At 39.5% G+C, this 24,223-nt stretch overlaps 1 protein-coding gene across 1 annotated transcript; it reads left to right on the top strand.

Annotated features, from left to right (window-relative positions):
• Positions 1–3,084: 3,084 nt before the first annotated feature.
• Positions 3,085–5,733, top strand: LOC135480374 (toll-like receptor 4). The gene has a single exon (XM_064760204.1). It carries the CDS (start codon positions 3,085–3,087, stop codon positions 5,731–5,733), a length of 2,649 nt encoding a protein of 882 aa, XP_064616274.1.
• The last annotated feature ends 18,490 nt before the right edge of the window (positions 5,734–24,223 follow it).

Genomic DNA, 24,223 nt, shown 5'->3' on the forward strand with positions numbered 1-24,223 from the left:
TTCGATTAGATCGCTCTGTAATCAGTTTTTTTTTTTGAGAGATATGTAAAACAAGATCTGCATATAATCAGTCTTATATATAGGTCGATCAACCGGTCACAGAACCATAATTTGTGTGGAGTCCTATTTTTTCAACGGAGTATGTCAACAATCTTCAGATCACCAATGCTACACTAAATGAAATTCACACAAAAGTAACATACGGAAAGACCAACAAGGACAAAATTGACCATTGTCTAAATACCTAATTGTCTAATTTATCTGTATGCTGTAATACCCTGGCTACGGTTTCCTGAGACCATAAAGAACCAGCCGATCATATAAAGCCACCAAATCTGCGCTGTGGTATACGGATGAATGTGAAAATTTAAAACAAATGTGCAATATATGATCGCGCTTATAGACCCTTCAAGAAAACCGAGAAAAAATGATACTCGCTCGAACGCAGTGTAAAAATCTAGTTAGGACATGTCATATGGACTTTAATATTATCAGAAGAACTAAAGCTACAAAATCTTTGGCCCACTGGCACGAAAGACTACTGGAAACTGTTAAAGGGTGATTAATGTGATACAGATTTCAACATGTCTGCCAGAATGATTACTGAAGTTTTCAACTCTGTAAATACGTGCAAATCACGTGCATGTAAAAGCACAGGTGGGATTTTGGAAAATGTACGAGTACTGTTGGTAACATATTTGCTCCGAATACCATTATTTCTCATTTACTGAACTCTGGTTAAATGTTGTTCTGTGACTTTATGGATTTTAAAATGGCATTCTTCTACATTGTTCAAGATAATTTATGGTACAAATTATTAAAACTGGGACTACGGGGGAAAAGGTTTAAATATTATTGTTCCCATGTACAAATCCGTCCGTTCCAGAGTTAAATACAACAGTCAAATCGGTCAAAAATATGTTTGCTGTACGGTTGTAAGACAAGGTGAACGTCCTCGTTTGTATTTCAGTGTACATAAATGATCCTGAACATGAGTTTTACAATAATGACATAAAAGGAATAACTATGAAAGATTTTAAATGGTAATATGGCAGAAAGTTATGTTGAACTTCAGCAGATGTACTAAAAGATGACTGCATATCACGAAGCCTAAGTGTAAAGTGTATCAACAAGTTCAAAATAAGGGTAGTTACGAAAAGAAGAAACATTATTTAAAAACTCAGTTTCTATTATGATAATGAGATGTAAGTAAATTTGGTTCACTATCCTTTTAATAATACAAGAAACGCTACCGGGTCAATTCAGAAAGGCCGTTTTTAGTGTATACCAATATCTGTAAAAATTCAATGCTGTGCAAGTTAGTCCTATGGTACGGATTTTGATAAACTCCCCGTCCCAATAATGAATTATACAGCTGAAATATAGGTTTTTTTTCAAACGTACCAGACCTAGAACAGGTCTATCTCGGTATTTGTAAACGTCTAGTTTGTGTGATAACCACCACGTAATGATCTTATTTATGGGAAAGCTGTCCACGTTACAATGTCGGCAATGAGAGTTTTAGCCATTTGTTAAATACTGGTTTATAAAAATTATTCATGTATAGTATATGTACATTCATGTATATGTATAGAAAACATGCTTAAACTGTGTAACTGAATTGTTATCACAAAACAAGGTCAACTTGGTATCAAAGTTACTTTATTTTCTAGATTTTCCTGGGCTTAGCTATGCCATATTACACCCAGTCAGTAGTTGACGTAAATATGTAAAGCATTGTGTAAATGATATATTTACTTTATATACTTAAACTTTATTACAGTACAGAAGTTTAAGGTGCCAGTAGCCATGTTACGAACTTCTTCGCAAAGATTATCAAGCGAACTGGGAAGTGACACTAGCCTAACTTTCTCTTGCCAAAAGAAAGTATGGTACTTGTAATGTTGTTGAAGATGAATATTATTTCCTACTTGTTTGTTCATTGTAAAAACATTAGAAACAGAAGTACATTTCCCAGTATTATGCTGTCAAGCAAGCTCGAAGAAAAAGCTTTGACCTACTGACTGAAACTAATGTACTACCGTTACGAAGCTTGCCACTGTTTGTCGACCATTTTTTGTACATTAATGTAGTTATAATGTTGCGCTTTAACTTGCATACTGCATCGCATGTTTATTGTCAGTTATAAATGTTGATGTCTCCTGTCCGTCATCACGAAGTATACAATATATGCACGAATAATTTTCAATCTACGACTGATGTTCAAACACTAAAGTGATCTTGAGGTGAAGGTGTAAGCCCACTATCCTGCACTTCAGTATTTCAGACCATTATCTCTTCCGCTCTCCCGTTCTTCGTCTCCTTCCGCTCTTCCTCTCCTTCCGCTCTCCCGCTCTTCGTCTCCTCCCGCTCTTCCTACGCTCTGCTATTCCTGCCCTCTGCTCTTCCTCTCCTTCCGCTCTCCCGCTCTTCCGCTCTCCCGCTCTTCCTCTCCTTCCGCTCTTCCTCTCCTTCCGCTCTCCCTATCCTCCGCTCTTTCTCCCCTTTGCGCTCTTCCTACCCTCTGCTCTTCCTACCCTCCACTCTTCCTACCCTTCCGCTCTTCCTCTCCTTCCGCTCTCCCGCTCTTCGTCTCCTCCCGCTCTTCCTACGCTCTGCTATTCCTGCCCTCTGCTCTTCCTCTCCTTCCGCTCTCCCGCTCTTCCGCTCTCCCGCTCTTCCTCTCCTTCCGCTCTTCCTCTCCTTCCGCTCTCCCTATCCTCCGCTCTTTCTCCCCTTTGCGCTCTTCCTACCCTCTGCTCTTCCTACCCTCCACTCTTCCTACCCTTCCGCTCTTCCTCTCCTTCCGCTCTCCCGCTCTTTGTCTCCTTCCGCTCTTCCTCCCCCTCCGCTCCTCCTCCGCATCCGCGTTTCCATCCCTTCCACAGATAAGTACAGATTACTTGTCCTTTGAAGTCAATTTTGTAGTCGTAGTCTTAAAACATATTATTTTTATATTGTAGGCTGGTTTAATAAGAGAAATTGGGTATTTCGTCACGATTAAACGAAATGAAAATGAATCAAAGACCAAAGCTGGCAATAAACCTTTATTTGGCGTTCTTCCTGCTGGAATTCACCTCAACAATGGTAACCGTACTAGCCCACAATTCGGACAATGTATCCGGGAGCATTGCACGTAGTCGAGGAAAAAACAAAGAATTGTACTACAATACCACAGGTCTAGCTCAGATCATGAAAACCAAGCGTTCCGACTTAAAGCCTGGAGTCACCACTTCAGAGACGCTATGTAATTTGACGCGTACATTTCCATGCTCCTGTAGCGTTTTGCTGGATGACAAAGTTTCAGTGAACTGCTCGCACAGAAATCTAAAATCAGTGCCTAAAAATATCCCAGAAAATGTCATCGAGTTGATTCTAGACAACAACAGGATGGAAAATATTGCAGTGGGTTCATTTGCAAAGTTTTCTTCTCTGCAAACACTGGACCTCTCGTACAACCTCATATCCCATATTGTCTCAGGTACGTTCAACGGATTACATCAACTGAAAACTCTTCGTCTGGACGGAAATCCATTAAAACTGTCCAATCAAACGTTTCCTGACGACGTATTCGATCATCTTTACAGTCTTGTTTCGTTAAATTTGAAGTCTGATTCGTACGTTAAAGGCTCGGACATTCAATACCCTGATGTTGCCTTAGCTAAACTCTCCTCACTGGAGACGCTTCTAATCAGTGGGTTGTCGAACAAGACATTTGGAGAAGGCGTTCGCAACATGACGTCACTTCAAACATTAGACCTTTCTTGGACACCTTCATTTAGGTTCATATCTAGAAATACATTTGTCAATTTCAATAATCTTACATTGAAGAATTTATTGCTAAGCCACTGTGATCTGCGGTGGATCCACAAAGAGGCTTTCACACATTTGGCAAACATCGACACTATTGACTACAGCTACAATAAGAACCTGGAGATTAAAGGAGTGGGGATGAGCTTCTATGGCCTCCAGAACACTACAATCCGGAAAATCGTGATGCGACGGGTTCATCAGCCGCCGTTCTATTCCGTTGTAACGAAGGAAGACGTACAGTATCTTAAGAACACGAATTTGGAGGAACTGCACGTAGACAACAACACCATCGGCCAGGTGGAAGACGGCGTACTTCTGCTTTTACCGTTATCACTCCAAACAATTCGCATTTCGTGGAATAACATACAGTCAAACAACAGACAGGTCCTGCGCCTTCTGCGGTTTAGAAATGCCACAGAGATTGACGCTAGCTACCAGGAGATAATACAGCCGAATTTAGGGCGTGGTAGCCGATCTGCTTTCAATCGCTATAAAGTCTTCAACTACACGTCATCACAAATAAGCAATAGTCAGGTGAGGACAATTCTTCACGATCATGCGGTAAGACAAAATGGACACATCCCATTTAATGTCCCACCATATCTGTGGATGGTGAACTGCAGCAATACTTACAAACTGCGATTTACCATTCCACTTCTCGAATTTACAAACTCAAGCCTCAGTCATTTGTATTTAGCTTACAATCTTTTGGACACATGGATTGGTCCCGTCAAAGGTTTGAACAATCTACGACATCTTGACCTAACAGGCAATAATTGCTACAACGTTTCAGAGACGTTTTTTTCCTATGGAACCAACCTAGAAACATTGTTCATTGGAGAAAACAGGTTCGGAAAAGACTTTAGCGACAACACGTTTTATAATCTCACCAAACTTATTCGCCTAGACATGAACGACAATCAGCTTGAATCTGTTGGGCCCAACTTGTTCGCAAGACTAACAAGTCTCACTTATCTGAACTTGTCCAAAAATTACCTCTCGAACTGGACAGGGACAATTTCCAGTCTGGTAAAACTCACCGATCTAGATCTGTCCAACAACAAACTAAAAACGCTCCCTAGATCGTTGTGCAGGGACCTTGATACTATCCAGCATTTCTCTAACATCCAAGTAGACATCCAGGGGAACCAACTTCAGTGCATCTGTGACACGGAGTATTTTATCGAGTGGTTAACACAAACGAAAGTTCACATCCGCAATTTAAATTCCACTTCCTGTACTCTGGCAAATGGCACAGTACTGTCTTTGGCAGATGGCACATCCATTCTGAACCATCTTCAGGGACACTGTCGATCTTACACAGTTCTGATTGGTGGATTATGCGCATGTCTGGCTTTGTTCCTGACAGTGGTGCTAGTTGGAATTGTTCGCAGACATCGCTGGAAACTCCGTTATCTGTTCTACATGGCTACCAACTGGCGAAAGAGAACGGGTTACCAAAGGCTGGACACCGCCGAAGAGAATCCCTTCGGTTACGACGCCTTTGTGTCTTATGAAGACTCGGATCGAACCTTCATCCGTGAACAAGTTATTCCCCGTCTGGAAAGGGACGCTGGCTTAAAGCTCTGTATAGACAAGAGAGATTTCATACCTGGACTCTATGTTACTGATAACATTCTACACGCCATACAGAACAGCAGGAAAACCGTGATCTTCCTCTCTCCAAAGTTCCTGAAGAGCAAATGGTGTGTGTACGAGATGAACATGGCTCGGATGGAGGGAATTCATAGCGGCAGAGACGTACTGGTGATGGTTCTGACAGAGAAAATACCGACCAGTCAACTTTCCGCTGAAATGATAGACATTATCCGCAACCAGACGTACATCGAATTGACAAACAACGTGTATGGGGAGGCACTTTTCTGGGAAAGACTTGTTTCTGCAATTCAGGCAGAGTAGGAGGCTGACTCTTCATACTAGGTTTGTATTTGTTTGATTGACTTTGTCGTAATTAGGATCCTGGCTTTTTGGGTGTTTTTGTTTTCTTGACTTTTTCGTACTTAGGATCCTTGCTTTTTGAGTGTTTTTTTTTTGTTTTCTTGACTTTTTCGTAATTAGGATCCTTGCTTTTTGTGTGTTTTTTTGTACTTGACTTTGTCATAATTAAGATCCTCGCTTTTTGGTGTTTTTTTGTACTTAGCTTTGTCGTAATTAAGATCCTCGCTTTTTGGTGTTTTTTTGTACTTGGCTTTGTCGTAATTAGTATCCTTGCTTTTTGGGAGATTTTGTGTGCTTGACTTAGACGCAATTAGGATCCTTGCTTTTTGGGAGATTTTGTGTGCTTGACTTAGACGCAATTAGGATCCTTGCTTTTTGGGAGATTTTGTGTGCTTGACTTAGACGCAATTAGGATCCACCTTAATTGCCAGAACACCCATTGTTGTTGTTTTCTATTAAAAATATGAGGTCGACTTAGCGACCGACACTGTTCCAGTGGGATTTCCGAATAGTAAAAATAAACTAATAAAGTAATCAAAAAATATGAGGTCGATTTAGCGACCGACATCGTTCCAGTAGGATTTCTGAAATGTAAAAATAAACTAATAATGTAATCAAAAGATATGAGGTTGGCATCCCAAATATATAACACGTGCATGTAATATATGAGAGTGGTCAATAGTTAGAAACTCGAATTATTTGTTAATTAAAGAATTGGTGTGATATAAACACCATTTATAGTCCAGCTAACATCCCTATGAAGACTTTGGTGCTGAGACGACCTATTGAGCTCTACGATATAGCATTGGGGAGGAATAAAATCTGTTTAAACCATTCCAGTTTAAAAAATAAAAATAAACTGATAACGTAATCAAAAAAGAATCCAATATTTATCTCCAATATATTTCCCTCGCTATTGCAACGCAGACCTTGACGATGACCTAGTCGGTTATACAATAAGGCACGTGGAACTAATCGGGCATCACCATGCTGCAGACCTTTCACTCTATGTTACTTCCGGACATATAGGCCGAGCCGCAGCTACCGTTTTTTTTAAAAGGTAACCCGAATGGCTGGCGTATTTTTTTTAATCTGACTGGTGTGTTTACGAAGATTATAAGATTAGCCTACATCACTGATTGTCTATACAAACTTGCTCAGTTGCTGACCAGATTGCCATCTGGAGATTTGTACAGAAGAGTGTCACTGTTGGACACTAATCCTATGAGACTGAGATAGACATCTATCTTCATCCCAGATCAGGGCCTCCGTGGCTCAGTTGGTTAGTCCTGCCGATGCTGGCTTCCTCTCCGGTCGTACGTGGGAAGGTCTGCCAGCAACCTGCGGATAGTCGTGGGTTTCCCTCGGGCTCTGCCAGGTTTGCTCCCACCATAATGCTGGCTGCCGTCTTATAAGTGAAATATTTTTGAGTACGGCATAACACCAATCAAACAAACAAAATAATCATCCCAAATCAATCCTACAATAGTCTGCTTTACTGTTGCTGCCTAATAAACACCCATGATATTTTTTCACACAAGTAAAGTGAGCACCAAAAGATTACTGTTCAAACTTAAAAAAAACTCGTAACCATATGTTTACTGACACACGTATAAGCTATTCACATACATTTTGCCTCAACTTTTATTCAATTCACAAAATTTAACAGGCCTATATGAATTCACCTAGGTGGTCGTTCAGATTATGTATTGTTACAAACATAAATTAACAGAGTGGAATGAATTCCATTAAGGTATATTGTGGTCACAGAGTCAGAAAAGAAAAGTTACACTGTGTTTGGTTATCCAAAAATTTTAATAAAGTGTAATGGTGCAAAGGGGAAGTTATTGCGGGATTATTTTTCTGTGAGAAAGACCTTCCAAATGAATCATTTTTTTCCTTCGTGCGTTTGCTCTGTGGGTGATTTTCCTATATGGTTTCGTACACAATACAAATTCGCCATAGTCATACAGTCAAAATCTAACTTGTACTGTATCATGCTTCTCTTTTTTACCACTTCTGTACATTAAATTCATATTGTAACATCAAGTTGTTGTTGTTGTTGTTGTTGTTGCAAGGGGTGTCAACGTCTGAGTGTCAATTTTCTTTAACAGATAATAACTATAACAAATTCCGCATGGACTTGATTGCCTCTTTGCGATCAACAATACACACATCAGATATTTTACTTCCGTTCCATGTATGGTATTAGTCTTTCAGAAATCTTTTAAATCATTCTAACAAAGAACTATATTTTCCGTCGTCAACAAGTGCTCAGCCACATGTGTGTAATCAGCCCCACTAGACGAAACACTGATTCTGTGAGTGACTGCAAGCCCTCTACAAACAAGACCTCCAGGAAGAAGAAAGCGGAGCTCAACTGGGACAAAACCGTATCGGTTCCCCAGATTTGATGCCTGTTATCACCAAGCTTCCAAAGTATCTGTGTCAGCAAAATACCTCAGTCCTACTGTATGCACTTTTAATGTGTTAACTTGTTTAAATAGTGTTTGGAGGCTTTTTTACTAGGATGTATGCGTGCTTTGGGTGTAATGTCGTACTTAACAGTTACAGTTCAGTCATATGACGATCAGGAGTGTGTAGATGCACATATATGTGCACATTATGCGTGTGTGTATATATATATATATATATATATATATATATATATATATATATATATATATATATATATATATATATATATATATATATATATATATATATATATATATATATATATATATATATATATATATATATATATATATATATATATATATATATTCAATGTCATTTGGTATGACCTGATCCGGGTTTGGCCCAGGGATCTTCCGACTTCGAGGCAGACGTTTTAACCAATCTGTCTCCGAAGAGAGTTTTTTCATTTGATGAGGTGTCGTTGAAGCGTTGAATATTCAATAAACTGCCGTGACGAAAATACAAATAGCGGTTCAAATCAAAACATTTTATTTTTCCGCAACAGTACAATTCCGCCTTCTAGGTTTACATTAGTACTTAATGCCTTAAGTCCTGAGTTCGATTCTTACTGGAGTCGTTGGTCTATATCTCATGGAAGGTTCATTTTGATTGACACGTAGCATACAAACGTCCGTTTTGCTTGACACGTAGCATACGATTGTCTGTTTTGCTTGGCGCGTAGCATACGAATGCCTGTTTTGCTTGGCGCGTAGCATACGAATGTCTGTTTTGCTTGTCATGTAGTAAACAAATGTCTGTTTTGCTTGAGTAGACGAATTCGAATAGTAGACGAATGTCTGTTTTGACTCCAAGATTTCAAACAACTGTTCCTGTACATAGTATCTGTTACTGTAATCGCTTGAGTTGGGTTAGACATATTCGTCGCGATAGTTTCGGTCACCTGGGATCTGAACCAGATTTGAACTTGTAACTTCCTGTTCCGAATACGGTACACTACTGATAATGTATAAACTGTAAAGCCGATGCCATTGTAACACGAGAAAAAAAGACAGAAAGCAGATTTCACAGATTTTACCTGGGTAACATTAATTAGTTAGAATGAGTGAGTGAGTGGGTAAGTGTTTGGGGTTTAACGTCGTAATTAAAAATTTTTTAGTCACATGACGACGAAGGAATCCCTAGAGTACATGTTTGCCTTCTTGTTGCAGGACGGATTTCCACCGCTCTTTTATCTGGTGCTCCTTCAGTCAGACGCCTTACCAAAGGCAAGTTAGCCGCCCCGCCGGAGCCATTATACTGATAGGTGTCAAACAGTCGTTGCACTATCCCCTGCATGCTGAACGCCAAGCGAGGAAGTTACAACTTCCTCTTTTAAGGTCTTAGGTGCGGCCCGACCTCGGAATGACCCTACAACTACCACCCGATGAAGCTATCGTTTCCGGTCTAATTAGTTAGAGGGCTGTTGCAAATCTGTTTTGTGACACGACAGTACAGAGAGAGGCCACTGGACTATATTCTAGTCACACTGACCTTCGACTGACATGCAAGTTTGATTTGATTTTTTGTTTGCACGGCAATATCAATTGCGTGCAAGGGATTAGTATGTCAGGGCTCATGTGAACTTTATAGTTTTTAGACTTTAATGGGCAATACCCTCACGCTGGATTTGTTCTTTACTATAGACATAATCAGGCGACAAATGGTCTTTTCATGACAACAACGTCCACTGTCGGCCTTTTTTTGTAATTGCAAGCACACAAATTTGGCTAAGGGCTTGACCTCCTACGTCAAAACTTAATTTTAATACGTAAATTTTGACCTCGATTTTTCAGAACACTTCGGGGTCAAGTTTTTGGTGTTGACGACATTCTTGTTGACGGTGTCTTATGTTATCGTCTGTGACCAGGCACTCTCCCTACTGGTGGACCAAAGAACGTACATGTACTGGGTTGTATTGTTTGGTCACTATACAGCGACTACGATCGTTGATGCTCTCAATAGACGACAGAAGTCCCGTCACTGGCAGACCCAGTTAATGGGTTTTGTCGAATGAAGATTATTGATAGCACCAAGGTGGACCGAATTCGTGTTGGAAAAATGGCGGGTTTAGTGTGGGGGTTCCGACAGTCACCGCCTCAAGTAGTATTATTATATGCTAGTTTCATGCATTGCCTGTACACATTGCGACTACTGACAACAAATGCCTTCAGCAACAACCGCTAAAATTCTACTATTAAAATGGAAATCCTATATGATACTTCTGAAAAGATGTCCATCTCGTTTTTACATATTTGTTCATTTCTTTGTTAACTTATTTGCCTATCATTAATACTTATGATGGATATTTATGATTTCTGCGCATAACAAACGTGTCATACCCCACTCCTGCTTGTGGTATGTTCTTGTGTTTTACTATATATATTTCTTAAATGATTAATCTCTTATAAAGCATTGCTTTTCAAACGCATGCATCTATTTTTATTCCTTTCTTTCAAACGCATCAAGCGATAATGTGCGGTAATGGTGTAGATTTGTTTCCTTCTTTGGTTGCCAACCAGATAAAGCAATATTCACAATACTGGTTTTGCGCTGGGTGTTGGGGGATTTCGGTGCTCTCCATTCCACTTTTCGAAGTCTGGCGATTTCTCGGCAAATGTTAATCTAATTTTAATATATAGGGTGTGCATAGACAATAGCAGTCGATAGGGAAGCAATTTAATATCGTTTTGCCGCGTCCTTAAACCCCAAATTGATAGGCCATCGATTAGCCATCGGCCGTCAGGGTAGGCCGTTGTTTAGGCCTAACCTCTTCTAAAGTTCTCAGAGGAGCCAAGGCGCTAAGGCGGTAGGGCGGCGATTTGGCCCATCGCTAATGGCATCATATGGGTCCACAAATGATATTTTCCTCCATTTCTTTTACAATTTTAACATATGTAAAGCATGAGAGTGTGTATGTAGTGTGAATAAAACATTAATTTTAGTATTGTTATACATGATAAAGTCCAGTAAAAAATGTTCATTTTGGTACATTTATTGCTGCTTGGGACCTTTGTCAAGAAGTTATGCTCTAAAACACAATCTTAAAAGATTTCATGTCATAATCCATAAGGCTTGAAAATCTGTGAGTCAAAGGTGAGAATGCAGTCGCGGTGAGTTTAAGTCCAGCTCATGCTAGTATCCTTTCCGGCCGTAGGTGGAAAGGTCTTGTGGCAACCTGCGGACGGTTGTGGGTTTCCCCCGGACTCCGGCCGGTTTCTTCCAACCATAATGCTGGCCGCCGTCGTATAAGTGAAATATATTCTTGAGTACGGCCTAAAACACCAATCAAATAAATAAATCAATCAATCAAAGGTGAGAAAGTTACTTGCCATGAGTTGTGGGTTTATTCCAAACACGGTGGTTAGCTTTATCCATAAGATAGACCGCCGTGGTATGAGTGAAATTAATCTCCTGGGGGTCATTATAATGCTCTGAATAAAACTAAATATATCAAGTGGAAAGCAAGCGATCCGTTTATACATGATAGGGAGAATATTACCTCTTTTACCTGAACGTTGTTTAACTCCCTCTAAAGTACATTGTAGTACATCTCACATTTTCACCGACAACTGATGACCCCACGCCGGAACCTCACATATTTTGAGACTTCACGGTGCAAAGAACCCCACACACTTGTAATACTTAGGCTGTTTTATTATTTGTCCAGACTCTGACGTTCTGGCCACTTTGAACTGCGACTAGCTTGACATTTACAGCAGAGCAGCTGGACTACCGTCCCGTAATTTTATCAGGGATTTTGTTTGCGATCTTGGTCATTTTAGAATTATGGTCTAGCGGTAGGAGCTGGTTTACGGGTGGATGAAGTCTGTTACACCTAACTGTGGCGCGCACCTATTTGTTAGGGAACTGTAGACCCCATATAACAGTACAGCTCATCCAGCGGGCATAGAGCATCAGCGCCTTCAGCTCTTCTGTATACTAGATCCCGTTATACATAGAAAATAATATACGCTTACCTGGACCGGAATTATTGCCTGCACGCTGACACCTGAAACAGGTAGGTAAATCTACTCTCTGAAAACCGCAAAGGTGAAATCAATGTTAATCTTTTTCTAATCATTTTGTGTTAAATTTTGATCACTTTTAGAAACTACTCTCAAGAAGCAAATGTGTACCGTTTTGTACACATGTGTTTGTGTAATCCGCGATGTAAACAAGATGTGTATCATAGGTACACAAATTGGTACACACTGACTGTGTATGTACATAAAGATGGTGTATGCAAAGTACACATTAATGTTCCCCTGGAAATTAGTTACAATGAATTTGGTGCAAATCTTTTGTTTTTTTTGTGCTCAATGACTTTTAGATAGTACTAACGTATCAATTTTATCGACACCCACCATCCTATCGCACCAACACCACTCACCACTGCCACCAACAAAACTCACCATAACCACCAACACCACTCACCATAACCACCAAACCACTCACCATAACCACCAAACCACTCATCACTACCCACCATCACCACTCACCATAACCACCAACACCATTCACCACTGCCACCAACACCACTCACCATAACCACCAAACCACTCATCACTGCCACCAACTCCACTCACCATAACCACCAACACCACTCACCACTGCCGCCAACGCCACTCACCACTGCCACCAACACCATTCACCACCACCAACAAACCACTCACCACCCCCACCAACACCACTCACCACAACCACCAACAGCACCACTCACCGTAACCACTAATAACCCTCCTCACCACTCCCACCAACACCATTCACCACCGCCAACAACACCACTCATTATTGCCACCAAAACCGCTCACCACTGCAAAACTTAAATATCAAATGCTGCTAAAGCAATAAATACCTTTTTAGTTTTAAGAGACTATGTATAAATTCCCATATAAATTAGTTGTTGACACACAAGTCACGTCACAACCGACCTCGTTATCTAGACTAAAACATGTTCATCTGCCAGTACTCTTCCTGTAATATAGCTCATTAAACAGTATGGGTTCATCTGCCAGTACTCTTCCTGTAATATAGCTCATTAAACAGTATGGGTTTATCAGCCAGTACTCTTCATGTATTATAGCTCATTAAACAGTATGGGTTTATCTGTCAATACTCTTCGTGTATTATAGCTCATTAAACAGTATGCGTTCATCTGCCAGTACTCTTCCTGTAATATAGCTCATTAAACAGTATGGGTTTATCAGCCAGTACTCTTCATGTATTATAGCTCATTAAACAGGATGGGTTGATCTGCCAGTACTCTTCCTGTAATATAGCTCATCAAAACAGTATGGGTTTATCAGCCAGTACTCTTCCTGTAATATAGTTCATTAAACAGTATGGGTTTATCTGTCAGTACTTTTCGTGTATTATAGCTCATTAAACAGTATGGGTTGATCTGCCAGTACTCTTCCTGTAATACAGCTCATCAAACAGTATGGGTTTATCTGCCAGTACTCTTCCTGTAATATAGCTCATTAGAACAGTATGGGTTTATCTGCCAGTACTTTTCGTGTATTATAGCTCATTAAACAGTATGGGTTCATCTACCAGTACTCTTCCTGTAATATAGCTCATTAAACAGTATGGGTTGATCTGCCAGTACTCTTCATGTATTATAGCTCATTAAACAGGATGGGTTGATCTGCCTGTACTCTTCCTGTTATATAGCTCATGAAACAGTATGGGTTCATCTGCCAGTACTCTTCCTGTAATATAGCTCATCAAACAGTATGGGTTTATCTGTCAGTACTCTTCATGTATTATAGCTCATTAAACAGTATGGGTTGATCTGCCAGTACTCTTCCTGTTATATAGCTCATTAAACAGTATGGGTTTATCTGTCAATACTCTTCATGTATTATAGCGCATTAAACAGTATGGGTTTATCAGCCAGTACTCTTCCTGTTATATAGCTCATTAAACAGTATGGGTGTAGCTGCCTGTACTCTTCCTGTTATATAGCTTATTAAACAGCATGGGTTTATCTGCCAGTACTCTTCATGTATTATAGCTCATTAAACAGTATGGGTTTATCTGCCAGTACTCTTCATGTATTATAGCTCATTAAACAGTATGGGTTTATCTGCCTGTACTCTTCCTGTTATATAGCACATTAAATAGTATGGGTTTATCTGCCAGTACTCTTCATGTATTTTAGCTCATTAAACAGTATGGGTTTATCTGCCTGTACTCTTCCTGTAATATAGCTCATTAAACAGTATGGGTTTATCTGCCTGTACTCTTCCTGTTATATAGCACATTAAATAGTATGGGTTTATCTGCCAGTACTCTTCATGTATTTTAGCTCATTAAACAGTATGGGTTTATCTGCCTGTACTCTTCCTGTTATATAGCTCATTAAACAGTATGGGTTTATCTGTCAATACTCTTCATGTATTATAGCTCATTAAACAGTATGGGTTTATCTGCCAGTACTCTTCCTGTTATATAGCTCATCAAACAGTATGGGTTTATCTGCCTGTACTCTTCCTGTTATATAGCTCATTAAACAGTATGGGTTTATCTGTCAGTACTCTTCATGTATTATAGCTCATTAAACAGTATGGGTTCATCTGCCAGTACTCTTCCTGTTATATAGCTCATTAAACAGTATGGGTTTATCTGCCTGTACTCTTCCTGTTATATAGCTTATTATATGGGTTGATCTGCCAGTACTCTTCATGTATTTTAGCTCATTAAACAGTATGGGTTTATCTGGCAGTACTCTTCATGTATTATAGCTCATTAAACAGTATGGGTTGGTCTGCCAGTACTCTTCATGTATAATAGCTCATTAAACAGTATGGGTTGGTGGTAGACCTTTTCATGTACTGCCAGAGAGAAAGATAGCATGAGATGGACTTGAACTCGCAGCGACCGCATTGGTGAGAGGCCTCTGGGTCATTGGTTTTATTCTAACTGTTTATGTAAATGCATAAAAGTAGCACATGGCTTAAGTAGAATTAGTTTTGAAAAGTGCAGTGATGTCAACTGCAATTTATTAGACTTCACAGGTCTAGAATACTCAAAATGCTGTGTGGTCGTCACATTTACTGTACATTGTAACATAGGGAATTAAATGTACCTTTCATCGAATTAGTTTCAGAGATGAAAAAGTCATAATCTACAGCAGACATCCTGCTGATACGAAAGTGTGTTCAACATTATGTGTGCCTTTAAATTTAATATATACCGGTAGATTAAAATTGTCGGTTAAACAATAAAGGCTCGTAGCTCATAATCTTAAATTTTGCTTCCGTGTATTTGCGGGCTCGCCATGTATTAGTCTTTTTGAGAGATGAATTCTTAGTGGCAAAACTATCACACACCCCATCCCACCTAAACTCACTCGACCCCTCTAATTCGCTGTCACCCCGCCCAACCCTCGACACCCAGAAAAAACGGCCTCAGAGAGCTTGCTGATTACAGTTGGTTATAGTTCTGTTTGGAGAAAGCATTAAGGGAACTGTAATTTGCCTGTTGAGTCTTTATCACAACAGTTTGCTATACACACTGTACTAGCCATATCTTTAAAACATCTCTACCAAAACCGCTGGATTTTCAATGTCATTAAACCTCAGCACTTTAATACATTCCATTATGTGTAGGCTTTTTCTTGTACAACTGTAGTCATAACAAAAACAAGTAGCTTTTCTGTTTGAAGCTCACAAGTAAAATACATACCAGAGAACAACAGGGGTATAAATTATTACGGTGGAGTAGAATTTGAACTGTGGGTAGGCGTTTGTATATAGTGCTTATATAGAACATATCGATTGCATTCTGTTGATATAAGTAGTTAAAAAGTATCTCGCCCTATTGTGTTAAACCATTTATAGTCTAAGACACTTGTCGCGCTCACTGTAAACTGGCGTTATGTTAAACAAGAGCTGTTGTTACCCTATTCACACAACCAGGTATGCCGGTAATCCTATACGATTGTCCACCAAAGAGTCATTAGAATAACACTGACTTATTTGATTGATGGTTTTACGTGGTACTTAAGTATATTTCACATATACGGTGGAGGCCAGAGCCCGAGGAAAACCACGACCATCCGTAGGTTGCTGATCGACTTTCCCGCGTACGACCCGAGCAAGCCAGCATAAGCCGCATTTGAACTCACAGCGACCACATTGGTGAGAGCATTTATCATTTAATATACGCTTTACTCATATTAGTGCCATATTTTTTTATATTTGTATAAAATATTTATATTTGTTTATATTTTTTTTTATTGATAGATTTATTGATTGATTTATCTTTCGATTTATTGATTGTTATATTGATATATTTATTTATTTATTTATTATGGCAAGGATATCATTAGCTGTGATTCACGCGTTTCCTGGAAAACAAAGCCCCCTAAAACAAGCGTTGTACAATGAGTGAAAGTACTCTAGGCAAGAAAGCAGCTTATGCCATTTTTGGTAAGGTTTTTTTTCTCCAGTCTTTGTGTACCCCGTTTATCCATAAATTTTATAGGAACTAAATCCCATGGCTTATATAACGCATTACACGAGATGTCGATTGCCACAATACGGCAGAGGATCAATGGGACTAGAGTTCACGCATCATTCATTTTGGGTCCATTACAAATTTCTCTTCTTAAATTACTCTTAAATTTTCTAGAGTTTGAATTTTTTAAAAAAAAAAACTTTTCGGTCGCAGCTGTAAGAGAAACCGGTAGATCGCAGGCTCACGGGAGATTATGCGATAATTACAGTCAAATAATTGGATCGATCAATCAGTGTTAATTTAACGATATCGATACTGCAAGTAATTTCTTCCCACAATCTAGGTATATTATTCGCCGATCAATACGTTAACACGAAATTCTCCCATACATTAAGATCTGAGATCTGATTCACTCCAGTATGTGGCCAGCTGCAACGGACGCCGAATTTTCCCATAGCTAAAATGTCACCAACAGACTTTAGATACGGGAATTCCTCTTTTAATGACTGTGGGTATGGACGCGTGGGTGGAAGGTTTCAGAAGTGAAGCATACGTCCCGATACAGTTATGCTTGTGAATGTCCTTAGGCTTCCCAGGACCGCTTCGGTGGTCCAGGAAGTAGGCAGCAGCACTTTGGCGCCATGGACTCGCCCCGCCACAAGAAGACACAACATATGTACAAACACCCAATACCTCGTCTTCGTCATATGACTTAAAAATTGTTGACCACAACAAAACCCCATGCATGCTTGCGTCCATCCATCCATCCATCCATCCATCCACACATCCATCCAACCAGAAACTGCAGATTCGAGAATTGATTGGTGCTTAAAACTTTCACACCTAGCGCTGGACATAGGAAGGATAGGCATGAGTGTCTTGAGGTTGTCTGTGGTCACGTTGTGTGGAGCATTATACCTGGTGTCTCTGGCATGGCCTGTGACAGTGAGGTATAACGTCATACTCCTTACAGCGCATGTGGCGCTCTCTTCGTTCTCTTTATTCCACTCGCACATTTTGTACCAGAAACCACGAACACTTTGTTTCTATTTCTACTTGATACGCATGCCTTCAATACAATATTATTGGTAAATGGTTATCATACGTGCGCGGTCGCTGTGAGTTCAAGTCCAGCTCATGCTGGCTTCCTCTCCGGCCGTACGTGGGAAGGTCTGCCAGCAGCCTGCGGATTGTTGTGGGTTTCCCTAGGGCTCTGCCCGGTTTCCACCCACCATAATGCTGGCCGCCGTCGTATTAGTGAAATATTCTTGAGTACGGCATAAAACACCAATCAAATAAATGAATAAAATAAATCATACGTCTGCGTGAGAACATCACTGATGAGACTAAGCTTAAAGTGCATGTAGTCTGCATGTGTGGCACAGGTTCCAAAGGTCAAGCTTGTCTAGTAGTGGCAGTGATGCAAAGCAAGAGTACGGGGAACGTCACATGTATTATAAGGAGCATGGTATATAACTATAAATACGTCCCGTTAGGAAATAACCTCACTTGCCACGCCAAAAACTGTGTGTTGATATACACTGTAAGAATTGAATGCAAATTTACAGCCTGAAGCACTCTATATTGTTACAGTAAATCATGTTGTAACTATTTTACACCTTATTCCTGCACCTATGTGGTGTAATTTTACTCTGGTCGATGTGTATTTACAGCATCGTCTGTAAAACTGTTGCGGTTTGACCATTTACAGTGTACCTTGCTGTAAATTTACACTGGTTTTCTTGGTAGATATATATATATTGTTGATTTGCAATGGTATTAACTGGTTATTTACTATGGTATATATGGGTGTAAATATTAAACAGCACATCTTGTAAATCTGCATTGAAAAGAACTGGTCACAAAATTGCCAGCACTTTTCACTGTAAAATTACAGTATAATTTGTTACAGTGTATATGTTGAAAATGTCGTCAGTAGCCAAACAGCCTCATTTGAAATGTATGACCAACAGCAGGCATTTGTCATGATACCACAAACTATACTGATCTTTAATGTTTGATAGAAGAGCTTTGTCAGAAACGCTAAGGTCCTCTGAGTATAGATTTTTCCGGGCGTTGACTGGGTAATAAACGCTCTACAAGGAGCACAAAACGTGAATGGGATTAACGCAGTGATATTCACGCCAACGGTTTTCTCTGACAGTTCCAACTCTGACATATTAAAAAACTGTCAACAAAGTCACTGTCAAGTTCCTTGATCTATATGAACAGTAAGCGAGGCTTAAAGGTTAAACTCTGTGTAACCTGTACAGGTGTTGGTGGGAAGCCATATGGATCATGTAGAATACCACCCCAATATGAGCCTTGGAAAAGAATATGCGAGAATATCTGAACAAACATGGTTTAAATGTGCTACATTCGACTTATCTGACTGACATTTCAACGAACGCTATTTCACGGTGCAAAGCACCCGCCTGCGATAGGTAACGAATTTTATTTTGCTTTATAAAACACAGCGTAGTCTTTTGGCGGAGACAGAAATGTAGGCTTTGTTACTGCTTGGATTGTTTTAACCGCAAGTTGGTGCACCTATTGTAAAAACAAACTGCTTATGGAGTTTAACATTATAAATTAGAAAAAGTATTTTAAACTCCATTAGCATATTATGCACATTATGAATTAGAAAAAGTATTTTGAATGGCTGAATATAGACCGCTGGCTAATAGAAATGGAGTATAATATGTGGTAGACCGCGAAGGTATAAAGACACACTGCATGGAATCTCTCCCAACTGAAAGACTTAATGACATTTAAAAAGCTTGTAGATCTTCCCCATCAGCTATAATTGTTTAGATGTAGTACAAACTGACACACGGCAAAGGTGAGGCTTTTTATAGTACGGTTATGCTGTAAAAAATGACTTTTTGTTTTGTACAGTACCATCATTCTTCTATTCTTTAGACATCTGCTTTACTCTTCAGTAGATTCTAACATGAATATGCCGGGTTTTTTCTCATACTGTTTGTCCATCTATTGAACAGCATATGAGTATGTCTACTTTTCCGAAAAAAAAAGCTGAGAGAGTGATATAATTTTCAGATATTAGCACAAACAATGTCTGAAATACAGTATACGTTTTGTAGAATGCACTCTTATACTTTGAAGCTTTGTGCCATACAGGCTATTTGGTGAGGATGACGTTTTAATTGGTACATTTATACGGCGAGGTTTTGTGCCGTATAGGCTATTTGGTGAGGATGACGTTTTAATTGTTACATTTATACGGCGAGGTTTTGTGCCGCACAGGCTATTTGATGAGGATGACGTTTTATTTGGTACACTTATACGGCGAGGTTTTGTGCCGTATAGGCTATTTGCTGAGGATGACATTTTATTTGGTACACTTATACGGCGAGGTTTTGTGCCGTACAGGCTATTTGATGAGGATGACGTTTTCTTTGGTACACTTAAACGGTGTTATTTTGTGCCGTACAGGCTATTTGATGAGAATGACGTTTAAATTGGTACACTTATACGATGAGGTTTTGCACCGTACAGGCTATTTGGTGAGGATGGCGTTTCATTTGGTACACTTATATGGCGAGGGTTTGTGCCGTACAAGCTATTTGATGAGGATGACGTTTTATTTGGTACACTTAAACAGCGAGGTTTTGTGCCGTACAGGCTATTTGGTGAGGATGACGTTTTATTTGGTACACTTAAACAGCGAGGTTTTGTGCCGTACAGGCTATTTGGTGAGGATGATATTTTGTGCCGTACAGGCTATTTGATGAGGATGACGTTTTATTTGGTACACTTAAATGGTGATATTTTGTGCCGTGCAGGCTATTTGATGAGGATGACGTTTTATTTGGTACACTTAAACGGTGATATTTTGTGCTGTACAGGCTATATGATGAGGATGACGTTTTGTTTGGTACGCATATACGGCGAGGTTTTGTGTCGTACAGGCTGTTGATGAGGATGACGTTTCATTTGGTACACTTAAATGGTGATATTTTGTGCCGTGCAGGCTATTTGATGAGGATGACGTTTTATTTGGTACACTTAAACGGTGATATTTTGTGCTGTACAGGCTATATGATGAGGATGACGTTTTGTTTGGTACGCATATACGGCGAGGTTTTGTGTCGTACAGGCTGTTTGATGAGGATGACGTTTCATTTGGTACACTTTTGCGGTGAGATTTTATGCGTACATTGGTACACTGTTCATTTGCTAAACTCCTGACTGGTTATCAGTAATAACCCACTGTCCAACTACGAATGAATTCATGAATGAAAGCTTGGGGTTTAACGTTGTACATAATAATTTTTCATTCATATGACGACGATAAATTATTAGGTGTGTGTACATATGTTGTATCTTCTTGTGGCAGGGTGAGTTCATGCTGCCAAAGTGCTGCCGCCACAGAAGCATCGTGCCGAAGACACCAGACTTGACACCCCATCCAGTCACATTATACTGACACCGGGCCATCCAGTTTTCTTTCCTGCTCTATCCTCTCAGTGCTACATATGTTAAGCGAGGCAGCAGCATGTACCATTTATGAAGCCTTTGGTTTGATCCGACCCGGGCTGGATCCCGAGTCTCCCGACTTCCACGCGGACACACTAATCATAAGCCAACAAAGCAACCTGCCCATTCATGTGTCATGTGTGTTAAAATGAACTGATATCCTTTAAACTAGTAATGTGTTGAAATATAATTTAAAATGTTTTCTTTGTAAAAGTTTCACCGGTATATTTACAGGAAATAGCCAGGGGTACTAAACGTAAATCAAAGTATCTCTTACACTGTGAATGACACGTAATTCTAACCGCTGTGGACATGAAGTACGTCAGCTATACACGCTTGAGTCATGGAAAGCCCTCCGTTGAACATCATCGGACTTTACTGTAGGTTAATCTGTTGCTTACACTGACAGATTGTTATGATATATTATGTAACATTTTATGCCAGATTTTTAAAAAAATAGAATATTCTCTTCGGTTTAACATACCGTACCCAATTCAGAGAAAATTGTTCCAGTTAGTCACAGCCAAAATTTATTTATTTATTTATTTATTTATTTATTTATTTATTTATCTATTTGATTGGCATGTATGTCGTAGGCTATTTAAAAGTATATCCCTTATACTACGGCGGCCAGCATTATTGTAGCTGGAAGCCGGGCAGAGCCCGTGGGAAACATACGACCATCCGCAGGATAGTCAAAGTTCAAGTGGGGTAAACTCCGACTAGACACTGTCCATATGTACAAACTGTATAAATAGTTAATAAAACTAAATTTACCGGCTATACATATAAACGAGTATTTGTCATAGAACAGGAGAGAGATTCCATCTGTAGATGACTATAGAGTCAGTTGTTCGGCTATGTTTGGCATGTTATGCTCTCGCCTAGCCTCATCAGGAATCCATGACAAAGATTAAGATAGCAAATGGTATAATTTGGAATTTGACAAGATTTCGCGTAGGTTTTTGCCTCTGGGGTAGCCGATTTGAGGACGAAGAGGAAGTATTTCTTTAGAGTATTTATTTACTTCGATCATATGCCAGTACTTGACAAGGAAGTTTCTAAGATATTCGTTAGATAAGTTTCCTGTTTCCTGTTTCCTGTTTCCTAACGATAAGCAAGAGGAAACACTCAAGGAAACGCCAAGTTTTTGCCTGAGTCTGCCCCAGTTAAACCTTTGCGTGTGGCGCCCTGCATCAGTTTTCTCTAAATTCTGTGTCAGGTTGACATTTTATGCCTGAATAACAAAATAGAATATTCTCATCGATTTAACATACTGTAACCAACGGTTATCTTCAAACCAAAGAACAACATCAGAAAGTCATAACGTTCCTGTTTGTCTTTGAGAGTTTCTAACAAAATACTGCCACAGATCCGATATCAAAAAGATGAAATCACCAATTTCAGGGTTTTAAAGACAGGGGAAATAACTCCTACAGCAAATATCACTGGTGTCAAACCAGACCTCAGCCAGGAGACGGACCAACATTTATGCTAGCATGGCTATATTGATAAGCTTGACTGACCCAGTTGATTTGGGTTTTACATTGATAAGAAAAGGTCACAGGTTCGATTCAAAACCTCGCTGGTTCCACTGAGGTTTAGTTTGAAGGTGTTTCAGCCACTGGGCAAAGGACGGTGATTCCCTGCGGGTTTCTGATAACGGAGTTACAACGCTTTAAACTTGAGCTCACATGGTTTTCACAAAACTTCGTAAATCTACATTTCGTAGACTTTGTAATAGATTATGTGGCCTTACTTATTATAACCTGTCTAATTGTTTTGTGTTCAACATCGATCCTCAGAAATTCTGCTTGCCCTGTTTCAAGATATAAAATGGCCTTTAATTAGCTGGTTGCAGACAGATATGGTTACATTTTAATTATAACGCATACCAAAGGGACGATTACAAGTCGACTTTGTTGAAGTTACCCCCTTGCTGGCGACAGGTTGGTTCGAACCATTAGAACAAATGAAGACGTGCTCTCACACAAATAATCTGCGAAATTTATCACAAAGTCTATTAATTGCCTGAGTGATTCTAGAATGTATTCTGTTTGTCCAGAAGATTACTCTACCATTGCAGCAGTGGGGGCTACGTGGCTCAGTTGGTTAGCTTACTGACCCAGGAGCCTCTCATCAACGCAGTCGTTTTGAGTCCAGCTCAGACTGGCTTCCTTTTCGGCAGTGCGTGGAAAGGTTTCCCAGCTACCTGCGGATGGTCGTGGGTTTCCCCCGGGCTCTGCCTGGTTTCCTCCCACCATTTTGCTGGCCGCTGTCGTATCGGTGAAGTATTCCTGAATAGGGCGTAATACCAGTCAAATAAATAAATTAAAAAATCCATTGCAGCAGATTATTCTGTTAAAAACTGCATACATGTTGTGTTCAGAATTGAAGATAAATAATGTGTTAGACTAACAGGATATTACGATGAATATGACAATATATGTTAAGCTCTGATTACAGAAAACATTCTAGCATCATTCAGACAACAGACAATATGACAATATATGTTAAGCCCTGATTACAGAATACATTCTAGCATCATTCAGACAACAGACAATATGACAATATATGTTAAGCTCTGATTACAGAATACATTCTAGCATCATTCAGACAACAGACAATATGACAATATATGTTAAGCTCTGATTACAAAAAACATTCTAGCATCATTCAGACAATAGACAATATGACAATATATGTTAAGCTCTGATTACAGAATACATTCTAGCATCATTCAGACAACAGACAATATGACAATATATGTTAAGCCCTGATTACAGAATACATTCTAGCATCATTCAGACAACAGACAATATGACAATATATGTTAAGCTCTGATTACAAAAAACATTCTAGCATCATTCGGACAACAGACAATATGACAATATATGTTAAGCTCTGATTACAGAAAACATTCTAGCATCATTCAGACAACAGACAATATGACAATATATGTTAAGCTCTGATTACAGAATACATTGTAGCATCATTCGGACAACAG

Source organism: Liolophura sinensis, chromosome 13, assembly GCF_032854445.1.
Source record: "Liolophura sinensis isolate JHLJ2023 chromosome 13, CUHK_Ljap_v2, whole genome shotgun sequence".
In the NCBI taxonomy this organism is placed as follows: domain Eukaryota; kingdom Metazoa; phylum Mollusca; class Polyplacophora; order Chitonida; family Chitonidae; genus Liolophura; species Liolophura sinensis.